This window comes from Chaetodon trifascialis, chromosome 16 (assembly GCF_039877785.1).
Source record: "Chaetodon trifascialis isolate fChaTrf1 chromosome 16, fChaTrf1.hap1, whole genome shotgun sequence".
Classification (NCBI taxonomy): domain Eukaryota; kingdom Metazoa; phylum Chordata; class Actinopteri; order Chaetodontiformes; family Chaetodontidae; genus Chaetodon; species Chaetodon trifascialis.
In genome coordinates this window covers 11,437,201-11,449,431 of record NC_092071.1, presented here as the reverse complement: position 1 = coordinate 11,449,431, position 12,231 = coordinate 11,437,201, and the positions used below count along the sequence as shown (strand labels likewise).

The following is a 12,231-nucleotide window of genomic DNA, read 5'->3' as shown; positions in this document are numbered from 1 at the left end:
ACGTCCCGCCAAGGAGCCACTTTGGACATTTGTGACAGGTGTGGTTACTGGACGAAAGACAACGCAACACCTCACAATGCACAAATACTATGTAAGATTTAATATGGCACCAAACGGAGGCACAAAATGCTTTAATTTTAGTCGTCGACACTCCTGAATGACAGTCAGCCCTCGTACAGATTGTTATTGTTGAATAAAGTCTCAGTAGATTAGGACACTGTTCTTATTTCCCTTGCTGACATGGGCCAGAGCACACAGGCCCGACTTTATTGCGTGTGCTAAAACCAATGCTGCTGCAGTGCTAGCCAGGCTGCATCGACATCCACAGAAAAGAAACACAATAAAGGAGCATATCATGGCACTGCCTGGTCTGTTTAACTACTTCTCTTCGGAGCGTGCAAAATATTACCAATGCCTTCTCCTCTTATCAAACTGTGCCGTCTTATGAAAAATCTCAGTCTGAAAGCTTCAAAATCCTTGTTTAACCCTCCCCTTCACCTGCAGCTCTCTGTCATTACTGAACTGGATTTATTAGATGAAATCCTTCAGGGATCGTAGCTCTCATCTGCATTCACGAGTTAAAGTCTGTTTCATGGGGAGAGCATGCAGTCCTGATCGCTCGCTGCAGAGCGCAGATGGAAGTAATAGGAAACTAAAGGAGAAAATGTTTTGGTTTCATAGCGAGTGTAGATCTTCTAACCAGTCTAATGTGGTGTTAAATGACTTCTATGACTCCTGACAGTGTTTTTCATGCTGCAGGGGGAGTGCGGGCATAGCAGGGAGATGCTAGATGTTTGAGGTGTAGAATAACATCAGTGGTTCTCGAATACTGAATTTACAGTCACACAAACACAACAAAGTTTGCTATAATCAACCTTCGGCCACTGCAGCATGCAGCATGATGAATAGCTGCACAGTTAGCTATACTTCACAGTAAAGCAGATGTATTCGTGTGTGTGTGTGTGAGGAGCCAAGGGAGAAAGGCGAAGTAGGCCAGCATGAATATAAAATCACCCCTGCCAGGCAATGATGTGGGCTACAAGAAGGAAGGGAGCAGTGTGTGCTTTTCTTTTTTTTTTTCAGTGTTGTTTTTTTTGTGTGTGTGTGTGTGTGTACACGCGTGTGTTAGTGCATGCGTGCGTGCTGCCAGGGAACATGCGCAGATGAAGGTGTGGGAGACTAAAGCAAAGGGTTCGGAACACTCATTTATCAACTCTCTGGGATGTTGGGGGCACACACTCGCCAGCGCACAAACACCAGGTAATTCAAACAAAGCAGCTTGTTCTAATGTGAAGATTAGTGCATTGTAGGGGTGCCAGACACACGCGCACACACACACACACACACACACACACACACACGTAAAGAGATGCAAAAAACCATCTTAGGACAGTGTTTTTGATCCAAATGCCGTATGAAGATTCTATAGAAATGGCACCCACAAACCTCCCGCCCGCCGCCCAGATGCACACATTTTAGGAAGAAAAAAAAAACACAAAAGAGCCAGACACAATGGCACGGACCAGCCAGACACAATAGCGCGAAAACAAGGAGCACAGAGGAGGAAAACAGGAGTAATTCACACCACAAGCTTCCTGTCGCATTTATAGGAATATTAGCACTGAAATTAATAATTTACAGAAAAATAACACTTGACAACCAATTAAGAGTCTTAGTTCTCTAAAAATAACTCAGTTAGTTTAAGTTTCACATCATTATATATCATCATAGACAAGTACTTGAGTGAGTGTTCACCGTCACGCAAAACAATTACTTTGGGCCCCTTGTCACATTTTCGTTTCATTTCTTTATACTTTTTCTGGGGTGAATAACTAATGAGGCTCAATATCTTAGGTTTGTGTTTCAGAGAACAATGTAGCAATGTATCCTCATTCATTTTTGGATATATAAGCCTGGCAGAAATGGAACAAAAAACATTAATATTAAAAAGGTCCAGGTGAAAATGACTTGCAGGTGAAATATCCTGTTTCATCATTTATATATATTTTTTTTATGACAGGACTGCTGCTTCATCTGCAGCATGACTGAAAACCCTTTGAAGCCTGTGTGTTTCTTCACTTTCCATTAGAGGAAGCGTCTCCTGATTGGTCCTCATCACAAACGGACCTTCACTGTGTCATCTTGCTGGAGGCTGGATCAGTTTAAACTTGGCTGGATTAAAATATGAAGGTATTTTTTCATGCAAAATTAATAAAACCTTAAGCAAAAAAATAATAATAATGAAGGCTGATAATGAAATCCCGGTCATTGAAAATAAAAAGCAAGAACATAGCAAGCAGGGCTGAGGGTTTGGTTTAGCAGTGATTACATTTATGTTGTCATTAAGTGCACGCTTTGCATGTGAAATGCATGTTTAATTCATGATAGCTCCCCTTGTAGAAGATCACTGCAATGTATTCATAATAGATTTCTAACATCTGCTGAGGATTTCTGCGTCAATGCAAACTATTACAGAAGAACCAGCAACACATCCAAAAATACAAAGCAGTATATTCATCATTTTCGTCCATTAGAGCTTCAGAAGAATCATTGCTGCTACTGTATGACTCAGTTCTTCGCTTCATTTCTGTCACTTTCTCCAGAAATGGCAAATAAGAAGGAATAAATAAATAAAAATGAAAAAAATGAAATATTTAATAATCCCTCCTCATCTCCGCTGCTTCCACACAGCTTCTCCTTTCCTCAAAGAGTTCCTTCTGCCATCTCCCTCCATCCTCTTCAACTCTGCATCCACTACAAAAGTATAGCTACAGCAGGTTAGAGGAGGTGGCTGACACACGGTTAGCCGCAGAGGCTCTCCCTCTGGCCTTTCTCAGCTCGGAAAGTGGCAAAGATGAGTGGAAGGAGACAGTGAGATGGGAAGAGGAACCGGAGAGGAATGGCGCTGCAGACAGCTCCATTACCTCCTCACAATAGGGATCATCCAAACTCATCCACCAGCCGCTTCACCCAACCAGGGAGTGAGGGACAAGATTACACCTGAGGGTTAGCGAGATGGATGTGCTCAGAGCAGATAAAGAATGGAGAGATAGAGGAGGCAACAGAGAAGTAACAAAAGGTGTCGCTAAGCGAGGATGGGATGGGTTTTTTCTGTGTTCTCCCCATTCCCAAAAGGTGCCCTCAACCAAAATCTGACGTGGCTTATCCTCGGCAAAATCCCGGCATCTGGAAATAGCAGCCAGGGAAGGATGAGGGGGAATTTAGAGAAGTGGAGCAGAATTGAGGCACTCTAAGACACGAGGAGGTGAGCGGTTTAGCCGGGATGCTTAACGGCTCACACTTCCACACACGTACAAAGCAGAGCGGTAAAAATTAAACACAAGTAGTGTTATAATTATATCTAAGAAGGTATAATGAAACCAGGAGGAATCGGCGTTGCACCGTGAAAAGATCCATTTGGCTCCGAAGCGCATCATTATGGAGAAGCTCTCCGGTAAAGAGGATTTGGGAGCAACGGTTCGTCGTTTAAGCGGCAACTTAAGATTCAGATGTTGGGTTATTTTTCTTTGCTCAGATATTTGCGGAAGTGGAAATGGTTTGTCCAGCGTGCCTCACTTTAACCGAGGAACACCAACCACGCTAACAAGCCATTAGAGGGTAATCCCACATTGTGACACGTGACTGATGAGGAAATGGTCAATTAAAACTCAAAACGCCAAAGTATTTCAGACAGTGCGCAGGCCCCCTGTCTTTCACTCTAACACCAGGTGCAGAGGAGAGAGGAGAGCGGTGATACACACACAGCGTGATGAGGCTCCACAGGGGGTCCAGAGCTCATCAGACCCCCACAGAACACCATACAGCTGGACCTATGTTACACCCAAGAAGAAAAGAGCACCTGAAGGACAATCACAGACTTTTCAATTTTCCCCTCTGAAACTTTCCGAATCCTCCTCATCATCTCTCTTAATTTAGTTTACCATCTCTCTCCGTGTCACTATTCCTACAGTCAAGATGAGCGTCCTCCTCTTTTCATCTCCTCCACCTCTCTCTCCTGCTCTCTGCGTCTCTCTCCAGCTCATGCAGGGGTCAAGACAGACCAGCTGTGTGATAGATCGCAAAGTCATTCATGACCTTGCAGTGGAAGCCACACCCTCCGTCCCCCACCTCTTCGACAGCTCGTATGCATGTGTGCATGTACTGTGTGTGTGTGTGTGTGTGTGTGTGTGTGTGAGGGAGCGAGAGCAGGCGTGGAGTGTGTCCATGCAGTTAAAATGTCAGGTCAGCCAATTCAAGAGCATTTCGCCTTGTTTTTGTGCTCCTTGTTGTCACCGTTAGCTAATGATGCTCACTGGCTGCAGCCCAAAGTCACAAACTGACTGAGCTTCTCCGCAGCATGACGGCAGCTAATCTTCCCCAAAACTACACTGCAAAAAGCAAAATCAAAGTAAGACGAAAATACCTTAAATCAAGGCAACATATGCTTGTTTTTTGTTGGTCTGACAAGATGCGTCTTCTTACCAGGCAGTTTGCATGTTAGACCGCTTGACTTGCTTCAAGATATTTCAACATTTTACTGAGTTTATATTACTGATTCTGAGTCACTTAATGATTGACACTAGAATATCCAGAACTATAAAGCTGTTTGATCAGTGCAAAACTTGAAAAACAGACAAAATGTGCTTGTTTTGAGTCCGGCTGCTCTACTTTTAAGATGACTGTGGGGTTCTTTGAGATGAGATACTTTCACGTTTTTGCAGTGTAACCCCCAACATCATCTCACAGAGGACGGCGAAACACTTGGTGAAGACAAAACGAAACGCGCATCCTCTCTCTGAGCGATGTTTGTGTAGAAACTTCAGGCTTTCACCAGACACTTCTCTTTACCGCAGCATTAGCCTGAGGCCAATGTGACAGGAATGAAGACAGGATACAGCAGCAGGTCCGCTCCAGAAATCTATTCAGAATTCAGGTAAAATACCTCATATTTTTCACTTAGAATGGAAACAATTAGTCGATTAATCAATCTGGTGATCAATAAACATAATCCCCCAGCTCCAGCGCTCACGTGCAGATTTGCTGTTTTTCGAGACCACAGCTGAGCTCATTGGAAACCTCAACCGGCCTCCACATTATTTTGCTCCGTCCGCTACTGAATGAGACTTCACGTGAATTGGAGTTGAGTCACTTTACAGCAAATCCAACGCTGTCTGGACAGAAAGCCAGGAAGACGGCCCCTGCAGCTCATAGTAACAATGGAAAGTGAAACAAGCACATAACGAAACAAGCAACATCCTCTTTGCATTATGGCCGTGATTGGAGAAGTGGTGCTAGTTTCAGGAGCACGGACTGCAGAGCCAGTGTGACATTGAACCCGTCATCCTGACCTGTGGTCTTATTAGTCGATGGCAAAAACACATAGCCACCACCATGTTGTGATGCTGTACATAGGACCATTAACTGTGTGCCGCAGTACAGAAACTGCCTCATAACTGGAAAACCTAAAAACAATGCTATAAAACAGCTAGCATCTGCTGTATTTATTCAAAAATCCATCAAAGATGGACCTGGATGGATGTTTGTTATGAGAGTCATCCGCATGGCTGTGCGAGCACACGATGACGCATTGTTATTCCCCCGCATGGCCGCGCAAGCAGATTACAGTGCTGCAGGGAAATAGTTAGCCTCTGCCCCGAGTGCACAGCCACAGGGCACACTTGGAAAAACAGTTCAATTAAACTGAATTTTGTACAGCCATTTCAAACCCCCTCAGGGAAAAACAGTATGTCACATAATGTGTTTTGAAGCTGGGTGACCTACTCGTTCAGAAATCTGTGCAGTATAACATCAGCACTCCGTGTCACGGCACTCCAGACAGGGGGTCAAGCAGTGTAAACACATGACAAAGCAGAGGAACGCTCTCTTTTCTGATGCTGTGCTCATTTCTACTTTCCATCTATTCCTCGTCTTCACTTTCTTGACTTTTCCGTTTGGTTGTTGTATCCTTCAGAAAAGGGAAACAACAATAGGTCGCCACCGTGCAACTGTGTGCCTGAATTTGTGGCTGAATGTCAACATAATGAACATTTGAGTGAGTGCATGCGCATTTTTGGGAGGATTTTTTGTGTGTGTCAGACTCGTGTTGTGCTGACTCCGGCTCTGCTGGCTCTGGACTCGGTATCAGGTGACCTTGGCGATTGTGGAGTGTGTGGACAAGAATAATGAGACGTTTGCTAACAGAGACTCAGTGGGACCGCTAAAGGGGCTCAGGTGGGGACTGACACTGCCAGAAGATATTGCAGCCGACCAAGGAGGAAGGTGAACAGGAGAATGAAAAGCGAAGAGCGAGCCGGAGTGAGCATCACCGATCTTTTCTTTGCTGTTTTGATCCCCAAAAAAAAAAAAAAAAAGCGTTACAAATAAAGCAGTCTATAAATAAGCACAGCTGCTGCTGTACTCAGGCAAGACTGACAGTACCGCCTACAGATGCATTTGAAATATACCTCTCAATATTTCAAATAAAGAACAGATATGAGAGTACAGTTCGGATGGATAGATCACGTCAAACCCTCTTCCCTCTGTCAACAAACGTCCAACCTCCTGCCTCCTCTGATGTCCAGCATCACAACATGTCAAAGCAAACAGCCGCAGCCTGGTGGAGGCAGGTGACCATCAACGAGAAAATTGGAGGTTTCAATGCACTGAACCACCAGTGCAGTGACAGAAAAGAAAGCAAAAGGGGTGACAGGAGCAGTAATGGGTCCATCAACACACCTTTTTGGCCTATGACCACACACAAAAGAGCAAAAAGAGGCTTTGATGCCCTGTTTTAGCTGAATAATTGTAAGTATTCAGCAATTAAAAAAAAATAACAAAGATTACAGCAACATCTGAGGAAATAAATGCTCTCCTGTTCCGTTTATCATCTCATTACCCTTTAGATTTATCTCACAGCCCCTAAATCCAAGCTGAATTATTATCTCACCATCGTATGTCTCCACCAGTCAAGTTGCAGTTTACATCCATGTCTGCCCAGACGCATAACGTATATAGTGAAGCCTTTGAAGGAATCTGATAAAAGGTTAAGTGTTTTTTTTTTTTGTGTAATGGAAGTCATCACTACATTGACAAGTATGATTCCAGTGAATAACGTCCAGTGAGACACATGCCGTCTTCACTTAGAGACTATTTCTTAAAGAGGAGCACAATATCAGCAGAACCAATGAGCTTGCGGTGGGCTACCTGCTGTATGTCTATTAGTGTGAAAGTTCGTTGAGAAAGAGAAGAAACAGAGTCAAATTCTTTGTATGTGTTCAAAGCTGACTGTAACAGAACAGAGTTGCAGCCATGACGGCAGACATGGAGACGTGGACGCTTCACGCACATCTTCAACCCAACAGCACAGAAGATCTATGCAATCAGCACAGCTTCAAGGTGGACACCCGAGATAAGAGTCGCCATATCATGTCTGACCGAATGTGAAATATGGTCACAGTCTGTTAAAAAGTGTTTCTGCAGAACACCGTGATGTCACAGTGAAGGTGACCTTTGACCTTTCGCATTTCAACTGTCATCACTTCATCATTTTATCCTATGAGATATTTGTCAAAATTAGTGTATGAATTCTTGATTTATGGCACAAAAAAAAACATGTGATGTGAGGTCACAGTGACCTTTGACCTTTGACTACCAAATTCCAATCAGTTCATCCTTGAGTCCACGTAAATGTTTCTACCAAACTTGTAGAAATTTCCTCGAGACGTTCCTGGGATATCGAATCCATGAGTATCAAACGGACAGATGAACAAACAACTTGAAAACATAAAGTCTCCTGTTGCGGCTGTCACCAGCACAGAGGGCTGGAAACTGAGCGAGAGGAGAAACATAACTGAATGGTCTCTGAATGATCAGATGAGCATGAAAATGATGTGAATCATAGCTATGGCCGTCACCGCCACCAGATCTCAGCCCACCTGAGCACCTATTGGAGATTCTGGAGTGACATGCCTTCCACCACCATCATGAAAACACTAAATGAGAGAACATCTTTTGGCAAAAAGTGTGTGAAGGCTCATGAAGGCCCATCACTGCAACGCCTGTCATTGCTTTTCCCAACTGTAAACCAGGCTTATCCGTCACTGAGCCCACTAAAATGTAGCCATAGCAGCGTATTCTGCCCAGAGTTTCTCAAGCCGTAAAAACATTAGCACACAATAGGAGACAGATAACCTGATGTGGCAGATGGTTTGTCACACCAAACCATCTGGGAAGTGGTCACTTTCAAAAAATACTTGGCAGGTGATTGGGTGAACCATCTGTCTATCACTGTCTAGCTTCAACCAATCAGATCAACAAACCGTATGACTTAGTAGGAGAGTGAAACTCATGCTGATAGTTCTGATAGAACTGATGCTATAGCAGCAGCTACGCTAACCACAAACACTCGTGCTCTTGTCACATCTAAGCCACACCCACCCATAGCTTCAGGTACTTCCTCATTGAACACAACTTGAAGCCTGCGTCATGTGATCTCGTGAATCAAGCTGCCTCGCATGGTGAGGAGACAGAGAGACGGACAGACAAAGAAGGAGAGAGACAGAGAGATGCTGTGGCAGAGTGCTGTGACAGAGGTCCGGAAGTGGAGAGCAACACCAGGTGGTCGAGCGTCTGGAGGCAGGCAGTCAAAGAGCAGTGTTGCCTTGACAACTGTGATGCCTTGTTGATGGTAATCGCTGAGCACCTCGCCGCCAGCAACCCACACACGCACACACAATGTTGGTGTTTCTATAAGAACGCACTGCATGTATTGTATCTGCACGTTCACTTTTATTCAAAATCACTGTTATTGCATCATGATAAACAATAACAAGCCCAGTGTGTTCTCGGCTACACGGCCGGCGGTGCCGCTAAACTGATTCTGCTCTGTTGTTCGTCACTCTATCAGCATCGGTGCAGCCAGCATTCCGGCCCGAGTTGATTTTTATTGTCTTCTCTCTCCTTTTCTTCCTTTTATTTCCAGAGACAGTACAGTTCATCATTCGCCAAAGGGCCAGCATCACGCCATATAGAACAGGGGGCATATCTGATCCAGCAGACAAGCCATCTGTTCACCCAAGCCGCAGTGGGATCTGATCAATACGGCCACGGTGGACTGAGAATGTGGCTGCTGTGGTCTCCCACATTGACTGGAATAATGGATCGGCTTTTGGGTCACAGTGGACTCATTGTACCAGCAGCATGACCACTGAGGTTCCTGCCTTCACACCTCTTTGTCTCAACTCTTTTAATTAAGGAGCTGGGCAGCAGAATTCCCTAACAGGCTTAGCTATTGGCAGCCTCGCAACCAGAACTGATTGTTCAATTCAGGATTTAGCAAGTAAAGCTTTGTATGGCTAACACATACTGCTGTAATTTGTCAGGGTGTCAGGCCTTTGTGTGTTAATGCATCAGAGCAATATTTGCAAATAAAGAGTGAGGCCCGAACGCGGGTATTTAAGTAAAACAGAGTACATTTCAGTTGAATGCTCTGGTGAGCTTTCACTGATCTGATGTGGACCAATCCAGAGTCCTTTCCTCTTGCGCTGCATCAGCTGGTGATTTCTGAGCACATAGCCACTGCAGCATCCTACCACCTCATCCTCCTCCTCCTCCTCCACTCTCTCTCTTCTCCTCCCCCACCCTCCCTCAACCCCCTCTCCTCCTCCTCCTCCTCCTCTCCACCTGCTTTTAAATGCATGGCGTTGCCCTGCCAAGCCAGTCTATGCAGGCAGCATCACTCCTCTCAGCCCCTCCAGAGTGAAGGAGGAGGCCGTGGAGCAGGATGGATGGTTATCGGCCTGTGCAGCCAGGGAAGGAGACAAGGTCGGAGTGAGCCAGCAAAGCCCCCCTGCTCTGTGTAGAACCAATAATCGATTGGGAGATGAGAGGCGACCTGAATCCAGACCGCTCACCAGTCTGACAAGGAGGAAAATGGTTTAGCCCAGCTGTAGGCTGCCCTGCTCCAAGCATCCAGTGAGTAAATAGGCCACTGGCTACATGAAAGCCTGAAATAGTCAACCTAAAGAAAGCACTGCACTGAAACCAAGCTATAAATTATGTCTACCATATTCTACTTATTCCACAGAAGAAAATGAATAATGACCAGATCCCCCCTTTCCATGGCAGATATGTAATATCATGCAGCACACGCCATCGCCTGATGCATGGAGGAGGGAAAACAGCCTGGCAGCATCCAACACACACGTCCCATAGCCTCCCAACGAATTAGTCTTCCAGATCTACGTCTGCTGTACATTTTGCTCATCTGTTTCGTAACGGGAAACACCAGTCATGTCAAAAGCCCCAGCTGGATTAAATCCTGTGTGTAGGGCAGGCCCAGCATCGCCAACACAACCTCCGATGGAGGGGTAAAGATGGAAAGAGGGGGGGTGGCAACGTATATCTGATCCATAAATAAAATAATCGTTGTTTGAAGCACAGCAACACCACTACCCGCTTCACAGCTACCTATACATCACTGCTTTGCGCACAGGATGCAGGGCCCTGCCTCCAACAATAGGCCTATGCATAATTTTGAGCCATTCTCATGCACACATATGTCGATGGATAGCATAATGCTAGTCGGCCTTTGTCCGTGTTGGATTGATTTTGTTTCGGTGCTCGACAGACGTGCAAACCTGCATGATTTCGCTCTTTAGGAAAGCGAATGAATTCCGTTTGGGTTCGGTGTTGTGCGCAACATTGTGACCATTCGCCGTTTGGTAGCTACAGCCTGCCCTATGCATCACTTCATGGTACATATCGGGGTCAGGGGCAAAGCCTGCATACACTTTCACCCTTTATCCACTTCAGTTTGACTGCAATTTTATTTTTCCTTGTTGCGCCGCAAACGGGTCATTTAGTCAACAATGGCCGGTGATTATACCCTCCATGCCTTGGTGGGGTCACATGCTTCATTCAGCTCCTCTCGGCTTTACAATAATACAGCCTCAGCTTATTTATTCCCCGTCATACAGCCTCATGAATGCTCCTTTTTCTCCGCAGAAAAGAAAAAGCCCACATCCATCCTCCGAACAAACAAATGACATCATCCCCTGAAAGCCACACAACCATGGGAGTGAGGCATCGTAAATAAAACATAGCGGGTTAGGTCTCTGTGATTCTGCTGTGCTCTATGGCTGCCTTTCTGTTTTCTAACACTGCTCGATCCTGCTTCCACTCACCAGGTTCAGCACCGTCTCCACGATGTCCCTGTTGCTAACCTCCCCGACCTGGATCAGGCCCACCAGCACTGCGAATTTCATCTGGATATTCCTGATCGGGACAGCGGGGTTGATCACCCCGGCAGGGAGGACCATAGAGCCGGCTGCAGACACCATCCTTTCCCCGGTGGCGCCAGAGCCAGCGCCCGCGGCGACCTGCTGCTGCGGCGCGGAGGAGCCCGGCGGCGGGTGGGAGTCTCGGTCTGTGTCCGCGAGCAAAGAAGCAGAGCCCGTTGGTGCTGAAACCGGCTTCTCGCTCGACATTTCCCCTTGGAAACAGGGAGGAGAGGAGCGGTCGCCGCTGTCTCTCACACCTGCTCTAGTAGCTGCGTCTGCTGCCGCACAAAAACCATCCACTGCGCAGGAAAAACCAAGCGAGCGCGGTGTTTTAAAAATCCTCTGAATTCACCCTATCCTCCCGAAAATGTGTAGGGACTCATAAGGCTGGCGATAAAGGATGGAGGTTTGACAGAATGGTAGCCTACGCTTCGCTCTCTCTCTCTCTCTCTCTCTCTCTCTCTCTCTCTCTCTCTCTCTCTCTCTCTCTCTCTCTCTCTCATTGGCAGGTTGCAGTCAGTGCGGTCGTCGAGAAGAGAACGCCATGTTGACGCCCCCTGTCTGCGGCAGCGCGCTCTAGCCACGCATGCGCAGTTGTGGACTTTCTAGTAGGGCGCTGAAGCAGAATAACATGGAGCCATTTATGCTTGGGTTCATACAGAGCACAGCAGCACCTGAACAACTGGGTGTTTTTTGATTTGTTTGTGTGTAAGAGTGTGTGTGTGTGTGTTTTCTTTTTATCTTTTTTTTTTTTTTAATTTAATGACTACAGATATGCAGAATACTGAAGAAGAGCCACTATGGCAATAGATACTGGTGGGCATATTGTGGGTGCAGTTCAGGGGCAATTCAGAATGAGTTCATGCAGTTTACAGAGTCTGGCTTCCAGACGGAGGCTGATTATATATTCAGAAGCCATCCATCTGTCCCACTTATTGCTGTCCCTTGTTCA

General features: G+C 45.9%; 1 protein-coding gene across 11 annotated transcripts in view; it reads right to left on the bottom strand.

Annotated features, from left to right (window-relative positions):
• nbeaa (neurobeachin a) overlaps positions 1–11,750 on the bottom strand; it is a 90,883-nt gene extending 79,133 nt beyond the window's left edge. For all 11 annotated transcript variants that reach the window (XM_070982255.1, XM_070982256.1, XM_070982259.1 and 8 more), the window contains exon 1: positions 11,184–11,750. In XM_070982255.1, coding sequence (XP_070838356.1) covers positions 11,184–11,486 — 303 coding nt within the window. In that variant the 5' untranslated portion in view covers positions 11,487–11,750. The remainder of the gene's footprint in view (positions 1–11,183) is intronic.
• Positions 11,751–12,231: the final 481 nt, after the last annotated feature.